Source organism: Gigantopelta aegis, chromosome 7 (assembly GCF_016097555.1).
Source record: "Gigantopelta aegis isolate Gae_Host chromosome 7, Gae_host_genome, whole genome shotgun sequence".
Taxonomy (NCBI): Eukaryota; Metazoa; Mollusca; class Gastropoda; order Neomphalida; family Peltospiridae; genus Gigantopelta; species Gigantopelta aegis.
The window spans coordinates 9,191,424-9,219,123 of NC_054705.1; the positions used below are offsets into that span (position 1 = coordinate 9,191,424).

Here is a 27,700-nt window from a genome sequence, read left to right on the forward strand (position 1 = left end):
TGTGTGGTCCTTAACCATATGTCTGACCCATATAACCGTAAATAAAATGTGTTGAGTGCGTTGTTAAATAAAACATTTCTTTCTTTCCAACCATTGCCCCATGACTAGTATATCAAAAGCTGTCTTATGAAAAGTACAAGTAAAAAGATGCCATCAAGTGTAGCCTGTGCGGTTTCCTCACTCACTTTCACTGGTATATCAAAAGCTGTCTTATGAAAAGTACAAGTAAAAAGATGCCATCAAGTGTAGCCTGTGCGGTTTCCTCACTCACTTTCACTGGTATATCAAAAGCTGTCTTATGAAAAGTACAAGTAAAAAGATGCCATCAAGTGTAGCCTGTGCGGTTTCCTCACTCACTTTCACTGGTATATCAAAAGCTGTCTTATGAGAAGTACATGTAAAGAGATCCCTTGAAGAGGAGCTTGTGTAGTCTCCTCACTCGCTCTCGAACAAGTGTTGCAATAACATTGTTACACATCAAACAGCCATAGTCTGAAATGTGCTGAAGAGTTGTTAAACAAATATTCCTTTTGATTTCCATTTTATAAAAATGACTTCTAAACCTTGTTGCCAGTGTACCAAACTGAGTGGAACAATATATAATTGACCCAAATGTAGGTTTCTACTCTAAGACTATACCCGGTATATCAAAATTACCAAATGTTTGACATCCAACAGCCAATGATTAACAAGTCAATGTGCTCTAGTGGTGTCTTTAAACAAAACAAACTTGTGTGGACACATCTCTATAGAAGCTTTGAGTCTAGTTGTATAAGCACAGAACCAGATCTTAGATAAGAAACACACAGGAACTATGTTATTATTACCCACATGGTTAAAAATATCTTGGTACATGGCGTTCTAGTGGGACGTATCACTGGCACACTACAACCTTACAGGAACGTCAACCAAACGAGTCGAGTGATATAAATTAAGACTGATTATGGGTAACAAATAGGATATTAAACTCACCACCATTTTGTATCATGTTTATGTCCCTAGTGCAACAATTTTCACTGTCACTTGTTGAAGCTTGTGACAATAGAAAATTATTTCACTCGGGACATAAATATGATACGAAATGGAAGCTCATTTAATATCCTATAAATGTCGAATGATAAGCCAAGAGATTTGGTACAAAAGCAGAACCGATGCTTATAAAACTTTCAGAGTCGAAACTCAAATCTTTAATGACGTCAAACACACAAATTAATATGAATTGCTGTGACGTTAAAGTATCAAGACAGTATTAGAAACTTGAGTCTAGGCTTCAAAAGTTTTATAACCATAGGGCCTGCTATAATTGTGAACCCAAGACTAGTTTGGTGGTGTTAACCAACAGACTAATATCATAGAGTTTTGGTAGAAAAACTGGTGTGGTGGTGCTAACCAACAGACTAATTTGTGAGAGGTTTAGTTGGTAAACTGCATAGTGCGCTGGACCCCTGAAGGGAAAAAAACAGAGAAGACGTCCGAAAACAACATGGCGCCGAACAGTGGAAATAGAGATGAAGGAGACAGGCTACAGTTGGGGCACCATCGAGAGATTGGCAAGGGGTAGACCGGTGTGGAGGAACTTCATTGCTGCCTTAAGTGCCATTAGGCATGACAGGAAATGAGTGAGTTGGTTGGGAATATAGTATAACTGCGAACCCTTGAATAATTAAATGGTGCCAAAGAATAGACTAATTTTCAAGAGGCTTGGTAGAAATATTGGTAGTGAGTAGTTCAGTGGTATTAAGTAATTAACTAAGAAACTAATCTAATAGAGTTTCAGTTGAGAAGCTGGTGTAACTGTAAACTTGAAAACAGTTCACAGATGGTAACCAACAAATTATGGAAAGATTTGATAGAAAAACTGGCATGACTGTGAAACAAATAAATAGTTCAGTGGTGTTAATCAACATACTAATGTTTAACAGGTTTTGTAGAAAAATTGGTGTAAATGTGAACTTGCAAGTAGTTCAGTGGTGTTAACAAACAGACTAATCGCCAAGCGGTTTTGTTGAGAAGCTGGTGTAACTGCGAACTCGCAAGAAGTTCAGTGGTGTTAATTAACAGACTAATCGCCAAGCGGTTTCGTTGAGAAGTTGGTGTAACTTTGAACTCGCGAGAAGTTCAGTGGTGTAAACTAACAGACTAATCGCCAAGCGGTTTCGTTGAGAAGCTGGTGTAACTGCGAACTCGTGAGAAATTCAGTGGTGGGAACGACTTCTTGTTGATGTCGAAGTCGGCGATCGTCTCCTGACCCGAGGTCGTACAGATCGTGCTGATGGAGTACTTCTGCCACGTCAGCTGAGCGTGTGCACGCTTTCCAGCATCCCGCAGGTCAAACTCCTGCAAGACACGATACACAGAAAAGAAAGGAATGTAGTTAATGCTGCTATACTAAGGCAAAAGGCATACAACAGTAATCTTACCACATATTTAGCTATGCACTTACAGTGATCTTAGGGCTAAGATCGTTACACGGAACGGGGCCCTGTTCAGTGACAATAGCTTGAAATGAAATGTCTAATTTGGTAGTCTGTAAACTTGCCTGAAAAGTTTTAAGAGAGCTTCAAACCGATTGCCTTGCAAAATATATAATTAGTTTCATTTGAAACTTCATATGACTGCTAGCCTAGCATCATTTCAGGAGGGTGGGGGTAGACAAGACTTAGTCCAGTGGTAAACTGCTCGCTTGATGTGCGGTCTGTTTAGGATCGATCCCTGTCAGTGGACCCATTGGGCTATTTCTCGCTCCAGCCAGTGCACCACGACTGGTACATCAAAGGCCACGGTATGTATTATCCTGTCTGTGGGATGGTACATATAAAAGATCCCTTTCTGCTTTTTGAAAATAGTGGCGACAGCGGGTTTCTCTCTCAACATCTGTGTGGTCCTTAACCATATGTCTGACACCATATAAATGTAAATAAAATGTGTTGAGTGCGTCGTTAAATAAAACATTTCCTTCCTTTCATTTAAGGAAAGTGATCTTCAGCTTGCCTTGATACTGCTCATGGCGAAGACAGCTGTATATATCGCCACATTTTTTCAGTTCCTCTTAAATCTAGTTCAGACAAGAGTCCACAGTTTGCAATGCTTTATGATAATGGTGGAGTGGTGTTTTGAATGAGACGGCTTTATGAAAATGCAGGTTTGAGAATATTGGTTTGAGTTATAGAATAAATGACAAAATAAGATTCATGTCAATTGGATGGATTAAAGAATGTATAGATTTCTTAATAAATGGACACACAGACATAAATGAGGATGAAGAAACATATAGATGGATGGATGGATGAATGGGATGGATGGATGGATGGATGAGCAGGCAGGTAGATGTGTGGATGTATGTATGAATGAATGGATAGACTTATGGACAGATGGATGGATGAATTAATTGAGGGATGGATGGATGGATGGACAAGCAAGTGGATGGGTGGATGTATGAATGAATGGATAGACTAATGGACAGATGGATGGATGAATTAATGGATGAATGGACAAAGGGATGAACAGGCATGTGGAAGGGTGGATGAATGGATGGATGGATGGATGAATGAATCAATGCTTGCATGGAGGAATCATTGGATGGTTGAATGGGCAGGTGAGTGGATAGTTTGATGGATGGATGGATGGTTGGATAGAAGGGTGAATGGATGGAATGGATGGAATGGATGAAATGGATGGATGGATGGATGAATGAATGGATGGATGGAATGGATGGATAGATGGAATGGATGGACAAACAGATGAAATACCAAGCCAATAACTCACCACAGAGAACAACTGCTCTGCCTGGTCGTTCTGGTTGGGTCTCTGTCGCCGATAGCGATAACCCATCTGGTTATTCTCAACATGTTTCTCGCGTTTCAGAACAGCGGTCACCTGATAGTAATGAATGGAATTTATCAACCTGCTGTTAAAATAGTCTCATGCAATTTCACCAAACATTGTAAGTTTATGTCTGTGATTTGCAGTTATACCAGGTATACATTTACAAGTGTGTGGCATCTACTGAACGAAAAAATAAAATCATTACGGAAAATGGAGCATTTTAAGGACAAAAAAAATAAAATATGTGTATTTCTAATATATCTGTTGTACTATAATAGTAATAAGAATTGTTGTTTAGTTGTAGATTTACGTTTGTGTGCAAAACAAGGCTTCTGTTGTTTTGTGAAATTGGGCCCTGCTCTATATAGTCAGGGTGGAACTTAATCCAGCGGTAAAGTGCCTGCTGATGCGCGGTCGGTCTAGGATTGATCTCCCTCTGAGGGCCCATTGGCCTATTTCTTGTTCCAGCCAGTGCATCACAACTGGCATTTCAAAGGCCGTGGTATGCGCTATCCTGTTTGTGGGATGGTACAAATAAAAATCCTTTGCTACTAATGGATAAATGTACCGGGATTCTTCTCTAAAACTGTGTAAAAATTACCAAATGTTTGACATCCAATGATTAATAAATCAGTGTGCTCTAGTGGTGTCGTTAAAGAAACAAACTTTAACTTTTTAACTCTGTATAGTCACCTATACAAATGTACATTGGGGTAAAATTTGGTGAATATAGTAAAACAAATCTTTAACCAAATTTTATCTTTAATTTGCCAAGAAAAATTAATCAAATTAAATTTCTTTAATGAATGGATGTTTAACAACATATCAGCAAGAAAAATACATTGGCTGTTGGGTATTAAACAAAGGTGCATATGTGGGAAAAAAAGAAAATAATAAACAACATCAATATAAAATTTAAAAAGTTAAACAAAAACAGCTGTACGTAAAAGAAAAGAAAAGAAATCTGAGGTAAGTATATTAAAATTTTGATTTCTTTAAAAGAATTTAATCAATACACCAAGGCTGGCTGACACTGTCTTCAAACAGCCGACATGAGACCCAGTACGAAGTCTTCCAAGCAGACGAAAAACAAACAGTGAACCAGACAAAATGCGGGTAGATCTATGCAACACAATTTTTGAATCAGCTTTTTGGTGAATTAGTAACATTAACATTTGTTTTGTTTAATGACACCACTAGAGCACACTGATTAATTAATCATTGGCTGAACAATGCTATAAAATGCTACTGCAGAATTCAGATATAAGAGTTATCATTGATTAATTAATCATTGACTACTGGATGTAAAACATTTGGTAATTATGATAAAGTCATCAGAGGAAACCTGCTACATTTTTCCATTTGTAGCAAGGGATCTTTTATATGCACCTTCCCGCAGACAGGATAGCACATACCACAGCCTTTGATGGTGAACTGGTAATGAAATGCATTGTATACAGAATCAAGAGTTCGACGTCAGATGAGACACCTTGCCTGCAGTATCCTAACAGTTAAATGCGCCTTCACCCAACCAGTAGCAGAGATCAGTGTGTTTCGTACGAGACATTAATTACCTTTCTGCCCGTGATCTTGTAGAAACCTTTCAGCAGGCCGGATGATTTCGAGTTGGGAGATCTCAGCTTGGCCACCAGCGCGCCTGGGTCCTCGGGACTGCACAACATCAGAATTGACCCTATTGTTACAAATACAGCTGTCACAATATAATTGACCCCATTTCAGAAACAAATACAATTTAGAACTGACCCTATTTCAGAAAGAAATATGATTTACAACATCAGAATTGACCCTATTGTCAGAAACAAACTTACCACAATATAAATTACATCAGAAATTATCTTAATGTCACAAACAAACTGATCCCAATATAGTTGACATCAGAATTGACTCTGTTGTCAGAAACAATGTTGATACCATATAATTGACCCTATTTCAGAAACAAATACAATTTAGAATTGACCCCATTTCAGAAACAAATATGATTTACAACATCAGAATTGACCCTATTGTCAGAAACAAACTTATCACAATATAATTTACATCAGAACTGTTATCAGAAAACCCCCTGAATTCATACCTCACAATGATAACTCACCCAAGAAAAATGTCAACTAAGATTGCATTTTAATTGTAGAAAAGGCTATATTACCCGAATATGGGTTATAATGGCTACATGAGAAAAAGTCTCTTTCAAGAGGTATTTCTTGTGGGTCACCAGTGTTTTTACCTTCTGGAAAGAACCTGACAAAGCGGTAGTACTCTACCACGTGGTACGGGCGGTAGAAGTAATCCAAACTCTGCTCTCCCTGGCGCACGTACGTTGTCCGGCTGATGTAACACCCTGCAACACAAACCATTAATAATTAAACACTATCGATGAGTTAGTTTTTAAATATGTTACTATTAAATCAACAACAACTTTTAGTTTGAAATGTGTTATTAATAAATAAAAAATATTAATTTTATTATATTCTTTAGTTTTTTCGGAATTAAAAAGACTTATGTGCAGTTTGGTAGTTTCAGTTTTTCAGGACTGAAAATAATATATATTACATCTTCCTGCTAAACAGTAATTAAAGCTGTTATCCCTACTCTTAAGGCAGAGTAAAAATATTTCTGGCTATTACTGTAACGTCATTTTACCGTGAACTTATACATCAAGTAAGTTATCAACTAGGCAAATTCAGTTTTTGTCATTCTGGCGCAAAACCCCCCCATGTCAAGCAATTTTTCTTTCTTTTCAATATATTTTCAAAACCCCCCAAGTCAGGCAGTTTTTCTCTTTTTACTTGATCCCGATGGTGTCCAGTTTAAAGGAGTTTCACTGTATACTAAAGCCATTGACCGTACTTTCAGAAGAACACGCATTTTCTCTTGCGTACAAAATGCATATCCAGGAATATTTGGAGTGGGTGGACAGTGGTGTGCAGAGTCTATAGGAGTGTGGAGTCATGCTCCAGCAGAAAATATATTGAAAAGAAAGAAAAATTGTTTGACATGGGGGTTTTTAAAAAATATATTGAAAAGAATCTGGTTTTAAGAGGTATCCGGTTTAGAGAAGTTCCCTTCTGTACAGATATTTAAAAAAAGGACCGTGAAAAATGTCCGGTTTTGAGGGAATTCCGGTTTACAGAGGGTCTGGTTTTGAGAAGTTTCACTGTATTTCAATATTGACATGTTTGATTTTCAAAGTTACATAAATATAGTATTCAATGATTTACAAGTCTTCTTTTTAACCGAGTTACCATTTAACAGTACGTGCGGCTTTTCAATGAACATCCTTCTCCACGATCCGGCAAACTTCTTCACTCCAGACACATTCTCACCCCAAATTCTAAATGAGAAAGAAACAGAAGATTAAAAGGAATAAAAGCACTTTAAAAATAGTCCGTCCTAGACAGGAAAATAGATGAAGATAAAAGTTAAATTTGATTTTGTTTAAGGACCCCAGTAGTAGGTTATTGGACGTCAAATTTGTTATATTTCTGGCAATGTAGCAAGCCGGGTTTCTGCCAGAGGGTAAAACGGGTATGGTGCCATACCCAAAACATTTGGAGCATCTGTTTTTTTAAGTTAACCATTTGACAAAATTAATTACTCTCATCATTAGTGTATGATTTCTTAACCCTAACACTAAACTTAAGCCATTGTTTTTCTGGGGGAGGGCACCTACATGTACACCCTGTTGACTGTGGTTGCATTGTGCCATGCGCAAATAGTTCTTTCTGGCAGAAACACTGGCAAGGGATCTTTTATATGCACTACCACACAAACAGGACAGCACACACCACAGCCTTTGAAATACCAGTCGTGGTGCATTGGTTAGAATGAGAAATAGATAATAAGTTAAGATCAAAGTTAAAGTCTGGTTTTCTTTAACAACTTTAGAGCACACTGCTTTATTAATCAATGGTTATTTGATGTCAAACATTGGATAATTCTGGCACAGTTGTAGAGGAAAAACCCACTGCATTTTTCCATTAGTAGCAACAAATCTTTTTAGACATACTTTCCCAAAGACATGACAGGACATACCAGGGCCTTTGATATATCAGTCGTGGGGCACAGGTATACACTCCTGACAAGATGGATAACTGAATGCATCAGTATTAATTAAATACGTACTCCTGATGAGACAGAAAAACCAAATGCCCCAGTGTTAATTAAATCTGAAGACTTTCATCGCAAAACGTGATAAACACCATATTATAAACCATTGTGCGAACACCACTCAGATACTGTTCACCCGTAGACAAACACAACATCAAATTCAGTTTTAAACGATACGACTGTCTGAGGATATATGGCAGATTGCAGAGAAACTGTACTCCTGACAAATCAGATAAACCTGAATGCTTCAATATTTGTTAAATAAGAAGAACATGTTTTATTTAATGTCGCACTCAACACATTTTATTTATGGTTATATGGCATCAAACATATGGTTAAGGACCACACAGACAATATTCGTTAAATACGTACTTCTGACATGACAGCTTCCAAATTCTCTCATCCCTGGCACACAGGTAGAATCCACGACACACCTGAGTAAATAAATAAATAAAAAACACAAATCCATCAGTTTAACACAAGAACAAATAATACAAAGTAAAGAACTTGTAAAGTGGCAATCTCGAATACATTTTTAATATTTAAGCATTTAGAATAAACAATCAATCTTACAGGGGTAGAGATTGATGAACTATAAAAAAAAAGAGGAAATCTAGAGGGGTCCCGGAAATTCTTGAAATCCTAGGTTAAAATCTGTGCCATCTGACACATTTTGGAGGAAGGATAATTAAAATATGAGGAAACGCAATGTTCCATGAGAGGAAAACAGCTGATCCGAGGAGAATTCACACTACTGATCTTAGGTTTTTCCCCCATTTTGACATGCTATTCTTTGAGATAATTGTTTTTACTATCTACATGTATGTTATGTAAGTCATCCAAGAAACAAAAATACGTTACAGACATATTGCTAAATTATTTAGAGGGAGAAGAACCTTGAAAATTTTCTTCAATTATAACATATTGTTCTGACAATTTTAATTATTGTTCTATCTGAAATGATTAAGTTACTAGTAACAAACCTCCGACAGCGTCTCCAATGCTTGAATGTCAAGGTCGGCAGAAACGACCCACTTAAATATGTACAGAATTACCTCAATCGGAAGAATTGAGATATGGTGCATCTGAAAAACAGACATTAATATAAAACATTTTGACATTGTGCATCTGATAAGAAAAAATCATAATCATTGTATATACAGGTGTAGGAGAGGGCCTCGTAAGTTGCATAACTTGTGTCCAATTCATTTGTACCTTATATGCACTAAAATATGTTTCAATCAATACACATGTATATTAGAATGAGAAACAGACAATAACTGATTAGGGCTTTAAGATATTGGCTTTATCCTGTGGACTCGTTCCAGCAAGTGCTCCACAACTGGTGTAACAAAAGCTGTGGTATGTACTATCCTGTCTGTGGCATGGTGCATATAAAAGATCCCTTGCTGCTAATCAAAAGAGTAGCCCATGAAGTGGCGACAGCGGGTTTCCTCTCTATATCTGTGTGGTCCTTAACCACATATGTATGTCCGACGCCATATAGCCGTAAATAAAATGTGTTGAGTGTGTCGTTAAATAAAACATTTCCTTTCCTTTGTTATCCTGTGGAGTTTTGAGTTAAAGTTTTCTTTTGTTTAACGACACCACTAGAGCACATTGATTAATTAATCATCGGCTATTGGATGTCAAACATTTGGTAATTCTGACACGTAGTCATCAGAGGAAACACACTACATTTTTCCTAATCCAGCAAGGAATCTTTTATATGCACTTTCCCACAGACAAGAAAAACACATACCACAGCCTTTGACCAGTTGTGGTGCAATGGTTACAATGAGATAAAAACCAATCAGTTGAAAGGATCCACCGAGGTGGTTGATTCTGTGTCACAAGCACCTCAAGCAAATACACAACTGACCAAGTTAAATCCTGCCCCGTTTAGAATGCTTTATGTAAATGTGTATCCAAGGGGAAGACCAGATGACTTGTCCCACCCTAAATATATTTAAGTGCCTCTCTTTTTTTTTGTGCTTAAATTTTTTTTTTTTAAATCATTAGGCTGTTCTTTTCACAAGTTGGTCCATTTGACTTTTCCCCTCACCCACCCACCCCCAAATATTTCTTGGATCTAGCGCTGGTATGCTATGAGATTTATTGGCAGCAATCACAATCAGTCAGATACTAGGTATTTTATTTTATCATATATTAGCTAGCATATCCAATGTAATCAAAGTATGTGATAAATTAATTGAGGTGACTGCACTATGTTTATTGACATTTAAGCAAATGTACTATGGTGACACTCCATTACTGACATATCATTTCATAGTCATCATTTAAAAACATTTCAATAGCAACCTTACAATGAAATCTGTCCAGCATTCAGAAAACAAAAAATTTTAAGCACTAGTTTATTTTTATGTAAGAAAATCCAAAATTATGACATTCAAGTTTGACGTCATTTCCATTCAAAAAGACACCATTTCACATATTCTTACATCATTTGAATATCGCGTAATGGCTGACTGGAAATAAAGTTGGTGTACAGTTTACAAAAACACATTGAATTAAGCTTGAGATTATATGATAAAGAGATTATTACCCTGTGTTTCGGTATCGTCAATATCATATATTAGGAATAAAAATAATTTATCTAAAACAGCAACAATAAGATTCATAAAATAATATTTATTCTAATTTCTCTTGGCAAAATTTCTTAAGACATCAAAGCATTTGAATTTTCCTATCATGACACATACTAATGCAATATGTAAACAATACTGAGAAATCTAACTCTGTTTATCACGTTAATATTGAAAATACAGTGTGTTTGTTTTTCTCACCCTTTGGTACACAGCCATTTCACAGATGGCATTCTCGTTAATGTGAAGGTTTTGGAAATGGGTTAGTAGGTCATCCTCAAGCTCATCTTTCGTTTGACTACAATAAAATAAAATAAAATTTCTTTAAAACAGATAATTAAAATGTTACCAGCATTTACAGTTTATTATACACATACCTAGGCCCAGTGGTTTTCCGTTTCAAAAAAAGCTATTTTCCGTTTCATGTTTTTGTAAATTCCGTTTTATTTCCATTTCAGAATACAATATGTAGGCCTAATTAACAGTTTAAATAATACAAGTTGTGACAAATTAACATAATGGGCAGACAACGCTGTTTACTTTTTAATTTTTAAAAATTCTTGACAAAATATTAATTTTTTAAGTTTTAAAAGATGAAAGAAATAAAAAGTACCTTTTGTCAAATATATCATAAAAAAAATTACCGTTTATTTACTTTGTACGAAAACAAGGGTCCGAAAATTGACTGGCATCGACATGCGTCACTATTTGTTGTTAAATCAAAGTAGGCCTTCATATTAGTAACGAAAAATCGGAGCAAAGGTTACAATTATAAAAACTACATAAAGCATAATTGTCCAACAATTGAGTGCAGTTTTATTCAAAGGGGTTTAGTGTTAAAACGTAAACATTAATTTAATTTTTATCACCACTTTGACAGTCTAACGTCGTCTGCAATGTGAAGTATGTGCATGACACAGCAGAAATAAAGTACCATTTCAACGTTCAGCCAGCCTTTTTTAGCTAAACGTTTGCAAACATATTTTGACTGGTTCCCGAAGTGGCCATTTAGTTTAATGTATAGCGTAAAAATCAGTCTTCCAAGACAAACCGCTGGCTGAACTTACTCCTGAAAAACAAAACCTATCCCTTCTGCACAGGCGCAACAGACTAAACAGTAAACCAGTCCCAAGTTCAGCCAGCAAATGTTTCGCTAACGTCCGCGAAGTATTTGGTTCCCAACGTGGCCATTTGGTGTACCGTGAAGTGTATAATCCAGTCTAGTGGACGTTTTCCCGCTTGGTCTCGCAGAATGTAGCCCCGGTAAATACGACACTACACATTTGCCAATAGTACTGCACATAGGGCAATCGTCAGTTTTACAGTGTGTGGCAACAGTAAAATGGTATTCATTTTTTTAACTTTGCGGAAAATCGTAATTCCGTTTCACAATGGGAATTCGGTGAATTCCGTCCGTTTTCCGCGATCGCGGAAAATCACTGGGTCTACATACCTCATGACTTGGAATTGACAGGAAGCAGGAAGAAAATACTGCTCAAATGCACAACATGATTTCATTCTAATAATTAATTTCACAAGTAGATTTTGCTTCCCATCCTATTTTGACAGTATTTCAGATTCCTCATTTTCAGAAATGATAATATGAATCATAAAATTTAATTTATGTTTTTCTTAAGTCTTAAGTTGTTAACAGAAGTTAAACTTTTAAGTCTAATTAGAAAAAAAGAAGAAATCTTTTATTTAACGACGCACTCAACATATTTTATTTATGGTTATATGGCGTCAAGACATATGGTTAAGGACCACACAAATTTTGAGAGAAAACCTGCTGTCGCCACTACATGGGCTACTCTTTCCGATTAGCAGCAAGGGATCTTTTATTTGCGCTTCCCACAGGTAGGATAGCACAAACCATGGCCTTTGTTGAATTATGGATCACTGGTCGGTGCAAGTGGTTTACACCTACCCATTGAGCCTTGCGGAGCACTCACTCAAGTTTTGGAGTTGGTATCTGGATTAAAAATCCCATGCCTTGACTGGGATCCGAACCCATTACCTACCAGCCTGTAGACTGATGGCCTAACCACGACGCCACCGAGGCCGGTATCTAATTAGAAGTCTAAGAAAAATGAAATTTAGGTCTACTTAAAAGACAAAACTTAAATATTGCTTCTCATTCCAAAAAATTAATTTCCAAGCCTTACACCTTCACACATTTTTAAGTTTATATAACAATACATTTGCAGGTACAACAGTAACATGTAAGTAACATTTTTCAATTTAAACCATCACCATATTTTAGCAGCACTTTCCAGTATAATGGTTACACTATACCATTCAGGTAAGAAATAAGGTAATAGCCCAATAACAGACAAAATAGTGATATTCAGATTGCAAATAATTGATAAAAGTACAGTGATAGAAATAAGCAAAAAACATTATTAGTCCACCAGACAAGTACATCTACAAATCTACTTGTCAGCCAATATTTTTACTTATCCAAATAAACGGATTGTTTTATCAGGATGATGTTTGTGATTGTTTTACCAGAATGATGTTTGTGATTGTTTTACCAGGATGGTGTTTGTGATTGTTTTACCAGAATGATGTTTGTGATTGTTTTACCAGGATGATGTTTGTGATTGTTTTACCAGGATGATGTTTGTGATTGTTTTACCAGGATGATGTTTGTGATTGTTTTACCAGGATGATGTTTGTGATTGCTCAAAATGAAACTGCACTGAATTTTTTTTTACTTCTCCACTGGACAACCACCGAGGTACATTTTGCTTGTCCGAATAGATGTTCACTTATCGGGACAAATGGACAAATGCTTATTTCGAACACTAACGTGTTCAAACAATATAATGCTACTGAATTAAAGATATTGAACAATTTAGGTTTTAATGCAATGAAATGATTTTCACTTGTAAAAGACAAATACTGAATTGAGAGTAAATTACCTTCCATCAAGAGATGTCTCACTGTCTTGTCTCTCTGCAAAATAGAAATTAATAACACTCACAGTGATAGAAATAAGTAGAAAGTGCCACTAGTCCACCGGACAAGTACATTTACAAATCTACATGTCCACGCACAGCTAGCTCTGGCACTCACCAAATTCAACAATTGTGAATTTTCAAAGCAGCTGGCAAATTTTATTTCAATTTAGCGAATAATTTTCTATAACAAATGATTTTTAAAAAATAAAATAAGTGATGATTTCTGCACTTTTTTAAGTTTAATAAACAATTTGGCAATTTCTTAAGTTTAATAAAAAATTTGGCAATTTCTTAAGTTTAATAAAAAAATTGGCAATTTCTTAAGTTTAATAAACAATTTAGCAATTTTTTAAGTTTAATAAACAATTTGGCAATTTTTTAAGTTTAATAAACAATTTGGCAATTTTATAAGTTTAATAAACAATTTGGCAATTTCTTAAGTTTAATAAACAATTTGGCAATTTTTTAAGTTTAATAAACAATTTGGCAATTTCTTAAGTTTAATAAAAAAATTGGCAATTTCTTAAGTTTAATAAACAATTTAGCAATTTTTTAAGTTTAATAAACAATTTGGCAATTTTTTAAGTTTAATAAACAATTTGGCAATTTTATAAGTTTAATAAACAATTTGGCAATTTCTTAAGTTTAATAAACAATTTGGCAATTTTTTAAGTTTAATAAACAATTTGGCAATTTCTTAAGTTTAATAAACAATTTGGCAATTTTTAAAGTTTAATAAACAATTTGGCAATTTTTTAGGCTCACCCAGAGCTAGACCTGCCAGAAATAGTTTCACTTGTCCAAATGAGTTGCTAGTTTTACTTAAGCACAGGGACAATGTTAATGATTGCCAGAAATAGTTTCACTTGTCCAAATGAGTTGCTAGTTTTACTTAAGCACAGGGACAATGTTAATGATTGCCAGAAATAGTTTCACTTGTCCAAATGAGTTGCTAGTTTTACTTAAGCACAGGGACAATGTTAATGATTGCCAGAAATAGTTTCACTTGTCCAAATGAGTTGCTAGTTTTACTTAAGCACAGGGACAATGTTAATGATTGCCAGAAATAGTTTCACTTGTCCAAATGAGTTGCTAGTTTTACTTAAGCACAGGGACAATGTTAATGATTGCCAGAAATAGTTTCACTTGTCCAAATGAGTTGCTAGTTTTACTTAAGCACAAGGACAATGTTTATGATTGCCAGAAATGAAACCACATTATACACTGTCTACTGGACAAGCACTGAGGTCCAGTTTGCTTGTCTGAGCATATTTTCACTTGTCAAGACAAACAGACAAGTGCTTATTTCGAATGCTGATTCATTTGATTTTAATGCTTATATCCAATTAAAGGGACAGACCCTAGTTTCAACCCGTGAAAATTAACACTAAGTTTAGTTAATCTACAAGCCTTAACACATTTGGATATAAAGTTACAATTGAGTCAAACATGAGTCTGTGACTTTGAAATGGTGAAATACCCTCTAAAAATAGACTAAAACTCGACTCCATAACTGTTACCTCTCAGATATATGTGCGTTTTATAAAAATACGAGAAATTAATTTTGTAATATTAAAAACACCATGAAGACCAAACACACTTCGAATGTATGGAAATTGATAATCTAAACCATAAAATCTAAGTAAAGTATGATTTCAGTTATTAAAAATGGCTATAATAGTAAAATATATGTCTTAGTGTTTAAAAACTAGGCTATGTTCCTTTAAGGTTCAAGCACACTATCCTGAAAACACAACTCAGCTATCTGGGCTATCGGTCCGGGACATATAGGCAGGGTTCAAATGTTTACCACGGCAATGATGACAAGTGCCATGATTGGTCTGCTCACTTACTAAAATCAGATTTTGTCAACAGCAAAAAAAAAATACTTGATAAAAAGTAAGTTGCCTGAAAGTTGTGCCCTTCTTTTGAAAAAACCGTTTCTATAAATACAGTAAAGAAACAGTATAGTCAACTAGACACGGGTCGTCACCTAGATGATTTCACCGACTGTCTGTGTGCTTGGTGTTCCCACAGTATAGTATAACATGGAATTGGCTGAACCAGGTCAAAGGTCCTAAATTTTGCACACACTAACCCAAACCACATGCTGTCATTATTTCCAGCAGGCCATATGTTTTTTTAACAGGCTGTATTTCTGGTAGCCTGCTATTTTGAAAACATAACAGCAGGTTATATCTTACTTCCTAGTTTCTAGCCATTCTGTGTGTTCGATAGTTGACTTTATTTTTGTGTCATATACTGTAAACATCCAGTACTTATAAACATCCGGTACTTGTAAACATCTGGTACTCGTAAACATTCAGTACTTGTAAACATCTGGTATTTATAAACATCCGGTATTTGTAAACATCTGGTACTTGTAAACATCCGGTACTTACCACGTGGACTCCTGTGAGTGAGGAAGTCGATCTTCGATTCAATGTCGGGAACCAACTGCACGGATTTTCGGTAAAATGCGATCGCTGTGTGAGAAATTAGTATCAAGTTAGGCCAATTTAAAATGTAAATGAAATCTCTGAACAGATTAGTAGTCTGTCTAAAACACTTCAAATCAACAGTCAGAAACACAACAACAAATCTAATAAATTGCTATAACAATTTATTTATATGTACTTATCAGGCCATAGGATTTCAAACACTTTTTTAGTTCCATGTCTTGTGATCATGGGAACCCATTGGAAATTGTTTTATTATATATATATATATATATATATATAACAGTTTCTGTTGTGTGCGTTTGTTTTGAGTGATATGTCATGTTCAAGTTCTCTTGTGTGTGCTATGTCATGATCATGGTATGTTGTATGTGTGTTCTGTCATGTTCTTCTTCAGGTTCTGTTGTGTGTACTATGTCATGTTCAGGTTCTGTTGTGAGTTCTCTATTATGTTCAGGTTCTGTTGTGAGTGTTATGTCATGTTCAGGTTCTGTCACAAGTGACTGGATAAAGGCCTTGGTATGTGCTGTCTTGTCTGTGGGGAAGTGCATATAAAAGATACCTTTCTGCATTAGGAAAAATGTAGCGGGTTTCCTCCGATGACTAGGAGTCATAATTACCAAGTGTTTGACATCCAATAGCTGTTGATTAATTAAGCAATGTGCTCTAGTGGTGTCATTAAACAAAACAAACCTTTAACTTTAACTCTAAACTCCACATGATAAAGCCGATATTTCAAAGCCCTAATCAGTTATTTTCTGTTTCCCAATCTAATGATTATGATGTTTTCTTCTCAGATGCCCAATGTCTCAAGTCTTATATTAATGTCTTTTTTTTTCAGATGCACTATATCTCAATTCTTCCGAATGAGGTAATTCTGTACATATTTAAGTGGGTCGTTTCTGCTGACCTTGACATTCGAGCATTGGAGACACTGTCAAGAGGTTTGTTACTAGTAACCTTGCTGCATTAGAAAAAATGTAGGGTGTTTCCTCTGATGACTATGAGTCATAATTACCAAGTGTTTGACATCCAATAGCCGATGATTAATTAATCAATGTGCTCTAGTGGTGTTCTTAAACAAAACAAACAAATAAACTGTCTTAAGTGCTATGTGCCATTCATTTTCTATGGTGATTATTTTCTCATGTTCAGCTTTTTGCTATGTTATCTTCAGGTCTTCTTGTCATTGATGTGCCAAGTTCTTTTTTGTATGCTATATACATGTATCATGTTCAGGTCCTGTTGTGCGAGCTGTTATGTCCATGTCCTGTTGTGTGTGCTATGTCATGTTCAGCTTCTGTTGTGCATGCTATGTTGTGCTAATGTTTTGGTGTGTATGTTGTTTCATGTTCACGTTCAACATTCTGTTGCTTAGCTTAGCTTAGTAACTGGTTTAACGTGTGCATAGTTCATATACCACTAGGGTTTCGAACACTCCTATCCCGATTCCGGCCTCCGATAGGATCGGGTGTCTGACTCAGGACAGGGATATTCTGTTGCAAATATTTGTTAACTGTAAAGTTAATCAAAGTTCATAGATCTTGCTATCGTTTATGTTAAGGCCACATTCACTTTATTCGCCTTTTAACCTTACATCTGATTACACTGTCTTTTGTTACTGGACTTTGTCCTGGATAACTTAAAATGACGTTTGTATGTGCAATATTGTTAATCCATAATGCCTACATTAGGGCAATCCTGTAGATCTTCAAAGGCAGCTGAAAGGCAGAACTTGATCACCGTAACATATAATTAAATACATGTACATCCAAAATCAGTGTGATTATGCTTGCACTTTGGTCGTATATGTCACATGTCAAATTGTATCTACAGATACACATTACATGTTGGAAACTTTGCTTCAGTTAAAAACATTTCAAAATAGATATTTGTTTTTCAAGAAAATTCACCAAAACATGTTTATTATTATAATTATGGTGCACATAAAATAGCAAACCATACAAACATTAATGTTACTGCAATTCCTATTTATATATACAGACACCATTCTTGTCTGTTGCCAAATGGTTCAATGCATGCAGTACCAAATGTTTTTCTTAAATAGACCGGGCTCTCACAACGACAAAAGTCATATTATTTTTAGGATTCAAGCACATAAAAATATTGATATAATGTATGCTCTATTGTACTTCGCATTTGTAATTTCTATCACAGACCGATAACAAAGAATACATATGTGTCGTATTTGGCACATACGACCTATGTCAGACATAATTATATAATGAACTGTATTTAAAAAGGGTGTATCTACCACACACGACCAGTCGTGTTCACATAATGGACAGCCAGCAAATCGGAGGAAAGTCAGTGTCAGTTGCGTCTATTTTCGTGCAAATTAGTATGTGTGATTCACTTACGACTATTTAAATCCTTCTGTATAAGCAATGTAATTAGGGACACAGCTACGATTTTTTGTGACAATATATAAATGGGGATGGCGATTCAGAATATGCAAAAAAAGATGTTTTAGGTCGTATCTGCCACTTATGACCTTTTAGCTTTCACGTGATATATATATATATATATATATATATATATATATATATATATAAAATATATATATATATATATAAATAATTTTCATTGAATAGTCATACTCAATATAATAATCATGGAAAACAAAATTTTGGTTCCGTGATTTTACTGACATTCTACCAACACGGTTCTGGAAACAATTGTTTTCGCTAAATCTTAGGGCCCGCTTATTAAAATGATTATAGAGTATATGATGCACCAATAAAGCCAACTAGCAACCTACGGTTGGTTTCTCAAAATTGGTATTAATTGCAACACAGCAGTAGTAGTTACTAAACAACTCTTATAACTCTTAGTAAAATTGTTCTAACTTTTTTTAACACTTTTATTTTTGTTACACCGTACATACACATACAGGCAGTCAGAGAAACCGACTGAAAACCATCTAGCTGACCACCCATATTTAGTTGACTCTATTGCTGGTTTGTGTACTGTATGTATACAGTCGGTGAACCAGACTGGAAACCATCTAGCTGACCACCCATGGTGAAACAGACTGGAAACAAATCTAGCTGACCACCCATGCCAGGCTGACTTTATTGTTGGTTTGTGTACTGTATGTATACAGTCGGTGAAACAGAGTGGAAACCATCTAGCCGACCACCCATGTCTAGTTGACTTTATTGTTGGTTTGTGTAGTGTATGGTTGACTTTATTGTTGGTTAGTGTACTGTATTATGACAAACCTTCATAAAGAGCTCCTTCTTTCTCAGCTTCAATTCCCTGCATAAACAAGTCAGTTGCCTGCAAAACAATACATCTGTGTAACACTATTATTATAAGTTTAGAACAAGGCACTACTTTTATTATTGCAAGTTCACAAATACTGATATAGATCAGTGATTGAATAATAGGGAATAAAAGGAATGTTGCTGCAGGCTGGTAGGTACAGGGTTCGCAACTTAGTACCGCCTCCCAATCGAGAGCGAGTTCTTAAGGACTCAATGGGTAGGTGTAAGGCCACTACACCCTCTTCTCTCACTAGCCAACTAACCAACTAGCGTTGGGAATCAATTGGAATTTCACCATCGATCATCGGTTATAATCGGTTGGCACCAACCAATCAACTTTCGATTACACAATCGGTTAGAATTATATGAACTTAAGTATTTGAATAATAATAATAATAATAAGTGTTTTATTTAACGATGCACTCAACACATTTTATTTATGGTTATAGGGCATCAGATATATGGTTAAGGACCACACAGATATTGAGAGAGGAAACCCGCTGTCGCCACTTCATGGGCTACTCTTTTCGATTAGCAGCAAGGGATCTTTTATATGCACCATCCCAAGGACAGGGTAGTACACCAACATATTTAAATCAATTCTAGCATCTAAATTGGGGATACAAAAAGGAAAGGTTTTATTTAACAACGCACTCAACACATTTTATTTACAGTTATATGGCGTCAGACATATGGTTACGGACCACACAGATATTGAGACGAAACCCGCTGTCTCCACTTCCTGGGATCTTTTATATGCACCATCCCACAGACTGGGTAGCACATACCACGGCCTTTAATATACAGACAGTCCAGATAGCTGAAATGTGTGCCCAGGACAGCGTGCTTGAATCTTAATTGGATATAAGCACGGAAATAAGTTGAAATGAAATGAAAATGCTGCTGCGTCCAATATTCAGAAGAATTTTCTAAAGGCAATGCAGTCTTTTATTCTCAATTTTGAAGACAAAATTCCTAAACTGAATATAAAAATGGCTAATTTAGCATCTTTTATTATAAACACACATTTTAAAAATATTGTTGTCATTTAATATATCTGCTAAACAGAATAAAATACAAATACAGTAAAATCTCTCAAGACCGGACTGTCTGTAAACTGGAATTCCTTCAAAACCGGACGTTTTACAGTCACTTTTACAAAACCAGGACAGAATTTAAGATCTCTAAACCGGATCCCTTTTTAAACCCGACATTTGTCTTGGTCCAAGATTGTCTGGTTTAGAGGGGTTTCACTGCAGTATGAACATGTTTGTCAACATAGTTTACTTCTATATTTTTAATGTTGAATTAAAAATTCCAATTAAAAAATAAAAGATGCTAAATTTTTCAAAATCAGATTCTTGGATGTTAAAGTTAAACTTAAAATATAAAAGCCTGTATTCTTCAACATTTTGGATCAAATACGGTCCACTTTGTGAAAAATATTTTATGCAAAAAAAATAAAATAAAAAATCATAATAAAAAATAAAAATGAGTACGGTAAATGTTTAACACCTCAGCACCAAAAAACAAATTATATATCAGCTACTGTGTGTCAAACAAAGTTAAGTATATAATAATTAGTTACATAAAAAGATAACAAAAGAGAGAGCATAAATTTAATAAAGAGTTAAACAAAATATTCACACCCTTAAAAACCATATCACTGTTGATTCTAACCTGCTGCTCAATGCTAAAATCGTTGCCAGTTTTGAGTTGGTTGTTTCCGAACATGTCCTTCTCGAGTTCGTTCTTCCACTCCTTGCGGAAATGTTCCAACTGTTCCTCCAGGTATTCCTCCCCTTCCTCTACTACCGGTTCCGCACCTTGCTCTTTGTCTCTCTCCTCCTCCTCTTCCTCATCCTCCCTGTCATCTTTTGCCACTGGTGGAAAAATGTCATCGGAATCCTGAATAAAACACATCACACCTTAGTGTTTTCTCTAGCTTGTTTTAGCATGGGTTGCGGCACCATGCCTCAACAATCTAGTACCATCTTGCCTTAATCAGTGCCATGCTGCATGAGATTAAAGAAGCCTTTTTAAATAATTAAATCTGGAACTGCCTTTATAAAACACTCAGAAAAAAATGTATGATTAATTAAAGGGACATACCCTAGTTTTTAAACACAGATAACTGAAATCATATTTTGACTTCAAATTTTTTTTTAATAGATTATTCATTTCTGTACATTTGAAGTGTTTTTGGTCATCCTGTTGTTTTTAATATTACAAAGTGCGTCTCAAAAATAACAGTTATGGAGTCGAGTTTTAGTCTATTTTTAGAGGTTATATTAGTCTATTTTTAGAGGTTATATTAGTCTATTTTTAGAGGTTATATTAGTCTATTTTTAGAGGTTATTTCATCATTTTAAAGGCACAGACTCATGTTTGACCCAATTGTAACTTTATCCAAATGTGTTACAGGTTTGTAGATTAACTAAACTTAGTGTTAATTTTCACGGGTTGAAACTAGGGTCTATCCCTTTAATGAAATATGCCTGTTATATATTTTGCCATGTATTTATTAAAGCAAGAACAGACAGACAGACGGACAATTTGTTATACAGTTTAAGCTGCCATTCACCAAATATTAATTGAAAGTTAAATCTGAAGAATGTATTTTATGAAATTAACAGTAATGTTGGACGTAACCCAATGTGTGTGGTCTGTCTAGGATCGATCCCTGTTAGTAGGCCCATTGGGCGATTTTTTGTTCCAGCCAGTGTGCCTCGACTGATATATTAAAAGCCATGGTATGTGCTATCATATCTGTGGGATGGTGCATATAAAAGATCCCTTGTTGCTAATAAAAAAAATGCAGTGGGTTTCCTATCTAAGGCTATATATCAAAATTACCAAATGAATGACATGCATCCAATAGCCGATAATAAATAAATCAATGTGATCTAGTGGTGCCGTTAAACAAAACAAAACTTTAAACTTTAGTAATTTGCCAAAAAGCTAATTTGAAAATACAAAAACTTAACAATTTACATAATGAAAGTATTTAACTAACATGTCATTGAACCTAGTTGACACATCTTCAATTCTAATTAACACATCTGACATGCTAATTAATAGATCTTTAACACTTATGTTACTTCCAGGGCTCAGTTCTAATCAACACATCTGACATGCTAATTAACAGATCTTTAACACTTATGTTACTTTCAGGGCTCAGTTCTAATTAACACATCTGACATGCTAATTAATAGATCTTTAACACTTATGTTACTTCCAGGGCTCAGCTCTAATTAACACATCTGACATGCTAATTAACAGATCTTTAACACTTTTGTTACTTCCAGGGCTCAGTTCTAATTAACACATCTGACATGCTAATTATTAGATCTTTAACACTTATGTTACTTCCAGGGCTCAGCTCTAATTAACACATCTGACATGCTAATTAACAGATCTTTAACACTTTTGTTACTTCCAGGGCTCAGCTCTAATTAACACATCTGACATGCTAATTAATAGATCTTTAACACTTATGTTACTTCCAGGGCTCAGTTCTAATTAACACATCTGACATGCTAATTAATAGATCTTTAACACTTATGTTACTTCCAGGGCTCACACTGGAACAAATTGTGGTTTAGCCCAGTTTGAGAAATGTAGAGCATTTGCTTAAAATTTATTAAAATGTGGTTAATTCGAGGAATATTTTATTAGCCCAAAACTACATTTTGTAGCCATTTTGTATATATAAATTAGCAATTGGCTAATTTAGCAATGTACAGGATGAGCTCTGTGTTCTAATTAACACATCTTTAATTTGTTTAGTTTTTTATTAAATAGATATTAAGTTCTAATAAACAAATATTAAGTTCTAATTAACACATCTTAAGTTCCAATTAAGACATCATACATTATAATTAACCCATCTTTAGTTTATTTAACACATTATAATTAACCCATCTTTAGTTTAATTAACACATCTTCAGCTCTAGCAATTACATACATGTATATATGTATAGCCACCACTGGCTCAGCCAACCTCAAAGCCCTCAAATGTTTTTTTATAGGTGCTTTGCTGCCTTGGGCAGCTGTCTAGTTTGCATACATGACATGTATGCAAACTAGACAGCTGCCCAAGGCAGCAAAGCACCTATAAATGGTTTCCCTAGAGCAATAAGCCGACACGGCCCGTGCTCCCTTAGTCAGCCAAGTAAGCGCCTTCATGTCTGGTAAGCGCCTTAACTGCAGGACCGTGTCGGCTTAATTTGTAACATGTATACAAAACAATGGAGCTGTGATCCGTAACGTCATTTTCTATCTTCTGATGTGAACAAATGGTTACATAATCTATTCAACACCTCAAACATAATAATACCAAATATTCAATTAGCATAATAGCGATCTGGCGACCGGTAACGAGAAACGGTGTTATCCAGAATACAGCGTATGCCTTATGATGTTTGCTAATTTTAATAATCATGGTTATTAATTTTAACGCATGCATTCGACATGTATGACAGCAATGTGACGGCGATTCAATGTCTGGAAGATATGTAACTTGCTATTTTAATTTTGTAAAGTCTTTGAACCAAAGTAATAAAAACAAACCAACAATGCATGTCAATTTGAATACACATGCCAGTTCAGGGCCGAACGACATGTCGGCTATCCCAAGGGCTGAGTTCAGCCAGACCGAGCGGAAACAAAACGTTCGCTACACTGTTTTGTGCGCTCCACGTTAAACCAAATGGACACGACGGACACCAATCAAGTAGTTCGCGAACGTTAGGAAAAACGTTTGTTGGCTGAACTGAGGAAAGCTCTCGGCGTAATATACGTCACGCTTCAGAGTCAGCTGACACCCACGTGTCAAGAGATATCGTTGAGAACATGAACAATACGATTACACAGGAGTAAATCTTGATGTAAATGTGTAGAAAAACAATAGTTGTTTGCATCAATGAATACCTAACTGCAGTTTCGTTATTTCCTTTGTCTTTGTTAATTTTGTACCTATGGTCGAGAGCTCGCACTGAGATCGCGATCGCGGGAAATGTGCATGCAGTATTTATACAAATTGCACTGAATTAGTTTACAATAATCATATTTGTTAGATAATGCTAGATATATATTTGTTAAACTGTGAGATGACATTTAATAAGTTAGCTGGATTTTTTTTTTAAAGTAAACTTTTATTTTATTAACGTTTTGGTTTTTTTTTTTTTAAATGGAATATACTGTGAAGTCAGCATTCTTAGCTTAGGTATTTTACAAGCAGAAATCACAACAAGCATTTAACACGACGCTGAAATCAACAACAACAACATGACGCAAATTATGAAGTTGTTGGGGGTGGGGAATTGATGGGTTTTTTTTTAGAAAAAAGGCCCCCCCCCCCCCCCCCTCCTCCCACACAAAAACAACCCCAACATGATTTGATGGATTGAAGACAAATACTTAACTGTTTTCAACTCACTACCCCACTTCTTTTGGCTTGATTTTTGTGTTATAATGATGCTAAATATGTAAGCGCCTTAAAAAAATCCTGGGGAAAGGCCTGCATGTACATTTAGTTAATAACAAATTCAGTCTTTTGACCAAAAAATAAAATAAAAATTACTGTTTTGTTTACATATCACTAAGCTTTTATATTTTTTATTTATTGCCTTGATTAGTTCTAATAATATAGAACAAAACATTTAACTGAAATATCTGGTATACAGATAATTAATTATACATACATGTATAATTAATTATCTGGATCATGGAATGAGCATACATGATAAGTACTACTAATAATGTATTCTGATGGAATACAGCTGAGATTTGTCAAAAATTAAATCGAAAATCATAAATTTCATACAATGTATATGTTTAGCCCCCATAAGGGGTCCTAAATTATTTTTCATGAATCCACACTTCTGCATACATTCTCCACATCTTAATCAATCATCGATTGACTGGAGGAAACTGATAATTGGTTACAAATTAAAAACTATCTATGGCAGTGTGCGATTTTAAGGAGAGTCCGAGAGCCTGAGGCTTGCAAAAATCATATAGGACTCTCTAGATTAGCTAGCATACGATGCCACATGGCTTGTAAAAATTATTTGTACTATAATTATATTGATTGTTCAAAATGATACAGTCAACATTTATCTCAAAATCCTAGGAAACCAGTTTTGAATAGTGATCTTTTCCATAGTTTCATGCAAAACATTTAGTGTATACTGGAGATGCACGGCAGGGCTCACTGGATTTACAAACAGGGAGACCTTATGACACAAATTCTTTAAACCAAAATTGCACACAGTATGACTTGTCTTACCTGACAGGGATATCCTTGAGCTTGAAGACGTAACCTAAGTGGCATTTTACAAGTACATGTACATTTATTTAAATATATATATATGCTATAATTTACAAAAACAATTACAAATACATTTTGAAATCTGACATTCTCACACTGGCTACTGAAATAAAAACCCACAGCTTTTTATATGGACCACTAACAAAACCTGAACAATTTCACTGTGGTTGTGCAACTCAGTAAGTGTGCATTATGAAATAATACAATAATGATTATCTCGCCTTCATGTAAAATTCTTTAATCTCATTGGTTGTTTGCCGTTGGACAAATCCCTTATACCCCTGTGGGCGGAGCCAAATTCTCTTATACCCCGTCTGTAATTTCCAACAGTTTCCAGCCACCCTAGTTAATGCTAAAGCAATAATTAGATTATAAATAACATTGATAATCAGTAAAGTATACATATCTGTTTCAGACAATTTCGTATTACAAACATTTGAAGATAAAAACTCGTTTATCGATGGAACTGTTTTTTGTCACTGGCAAGTGGTTTCGTTCGCGTCCGCGTGGTACAGCTCCGTTAATAAATTGTTAACAATTATTGTCTGGCGTTATTTTGATTATTTGGCTATATGATTTAACATGTCGGCAAGATAAATTCGTTGTAGAAGCATCTCTCGGGGTATATGGCTTTTTATGTACCCTCTGTGTGCTCTTTTACCCCCTCGCCTTCGGCTCGGGGTAAAAGAACACACAGAGGGTACATAAAAAGCCATATACCCCTCGTGATGCTTCTACAACTTATAATATTTCAGCTGTGAGTTACATCCCTTTGGCTTGGCTTGTTTTTCAAAATAGTTTACAATATCACTGGACGTCAAAAGTTCAAAAGATGCACTCATTTTCTAATATTGTTGTCTTGACTTTGCAATATGGCATTTTAATTTTTGTTTTTTAATTTAATTTATTCTTTTTATAACCGATGATTTGGCCGAATTAAGGTGGAAAAAGAAAAAGGAAGTGTAAAAATATTGCTATTGATCGATGCACTATAAATTTCACTCAACTGAACTGTATCATGAATGTTCTGTCAAAGCAAACATAAAAAAAAATATCAGATCGTCTCAATACACAAACCAGTGAAAGTCGCGGGTGTCCCTGACCTGAAAGAACAAACGCCGAACGGGTAAACAATTCCTGGTTCACTCGACCAGGCGAGCCCGATGTAAGCCCCAAAAAGTTCCCTGAACAATAACAACTCAATTTGCAGACATAAAAGCAATCACTTATTACCATTTTGCAAGTTTCGAGCGAGCGAAGCTCTTCAAACTGCTAGGTCCCTGTAGGTATAACAAATAACGCCGAAGGAAAACATCAAAACTCTCTGTACGGCGGCCATTTTTGTTAATATTGTCAAAAATAAAAGGGTAAAAGTGAGTGATCTCCCTTCCCCCGTAAAAAAGCGTCGACGGATTTTAGACATTAAATTCTGCAGTGGCAGAACTGCCAGAAGGCTACTCTTGACGGGTGCCGCTGGTGGAATATGCTGTGCTCATCTTTCACAAACACCTGATAAAAACCACTGTTTTCACAGTGATTCATCAGTGCATGCCATCACAGCTGTATTTATTCCAAAGCTAGTTTTGACGAAGCCTGAAATAAAAGCCTCGGGATATTGAAAACACTGCAGAATTCTACTAATCTCTTCACGGCACTGTATATTGCTGTGGTTAATTGCCGGGGCTGCATCGTACACCGCAAAAAAATTGCCGCTGTCGGCGTATCAATCTCCAAACCTCTTTCCTTCTTTTTTTTTTTTTTAATTATTAAAATTTTGGTTTCACGAATAGCAACACTCGCCCATAATGAAAAATGTTGCCTAGCTGATTTTTTTTTTTTTTAATTACGGTACTTTATTCTACTAAACTCTATATTTGATTAATTCAATATGATTAAAATAATTTTTACACAAGTCTATATATTAAACCAGTAGAGCTGATTTCAATCAGATTGTAATTAATTATTCTTTAAAGTTTGTTACTCAATTGATGTGCTCTAGTGGTGTCGTTAAACAAAACAATATTTAACTTTAGTTACTCTGACTCTGCTAGTTATAGTATGTAGGTAGGATGTTATTTTTTTTTTTTAATTGAGA

General features: G+C 35.3%; 2 protein-coding genes across 2 annotated transcripts in view; one reads left to right on the plus strand and one right to left on the minus strand.

Moving 5' to 3' along the window:
• LOC121377859 (solute carrier organic anion transporter family member 5A1-like) overlaps nucleotides 1-1,619 on the plus strand; it is a 36,382-nt gene extending 34,763 nt beyond the window's left edge. The window contains exon 9 of the mRNA XM_041505957.1: nucleotides 1,434-1,619. Within this exon, the coding sequence (XP_041361891.1) occupies nucleotides 1,434-1,619 (186 nt within the window). The remainder of the gene's footprint in view (nucleotides 1-1,433) is intronic.
• Nucleotides 1-26,955, minus strand: LOC121377743 (F-box only protein 9-like). The gene is made up of 13 exons (XM_041505828.1): nucleotides 26,839-26,955; nucleotides 20,952-21,179; nucleotides 19,227-19,284; nucleotides 15,925-16,008; nucleotides 13,484-13,517; nucleotides 10,761-10,857; nucleotides 8,937-9,038; nucleotides 8,326-8,387; nucleotides 7,089-7,177; nucleotides 6,071-6,184; nucleotides 5,400-5,518; nucleotides 3,766-3,876; nucleotides 1-2,337 (listed from the first exon to the last, which is right to left on the minus strand). The coding sequence occupies exons 1-13, from the start codon at nucleotides 26,839-26,841 to the stop codon at nucleotides 2,140-2,142; spliced, it is 1,299 nt and encodes a 432-aa protein (XP_041361762.1). The 5' UTR covers nucleotides 26,842-26,955; the 3' UTR covers nucleotides 1-2,139.
• Nucleotides 26,956-27,700: the final 745 nt, after the last annotated feature.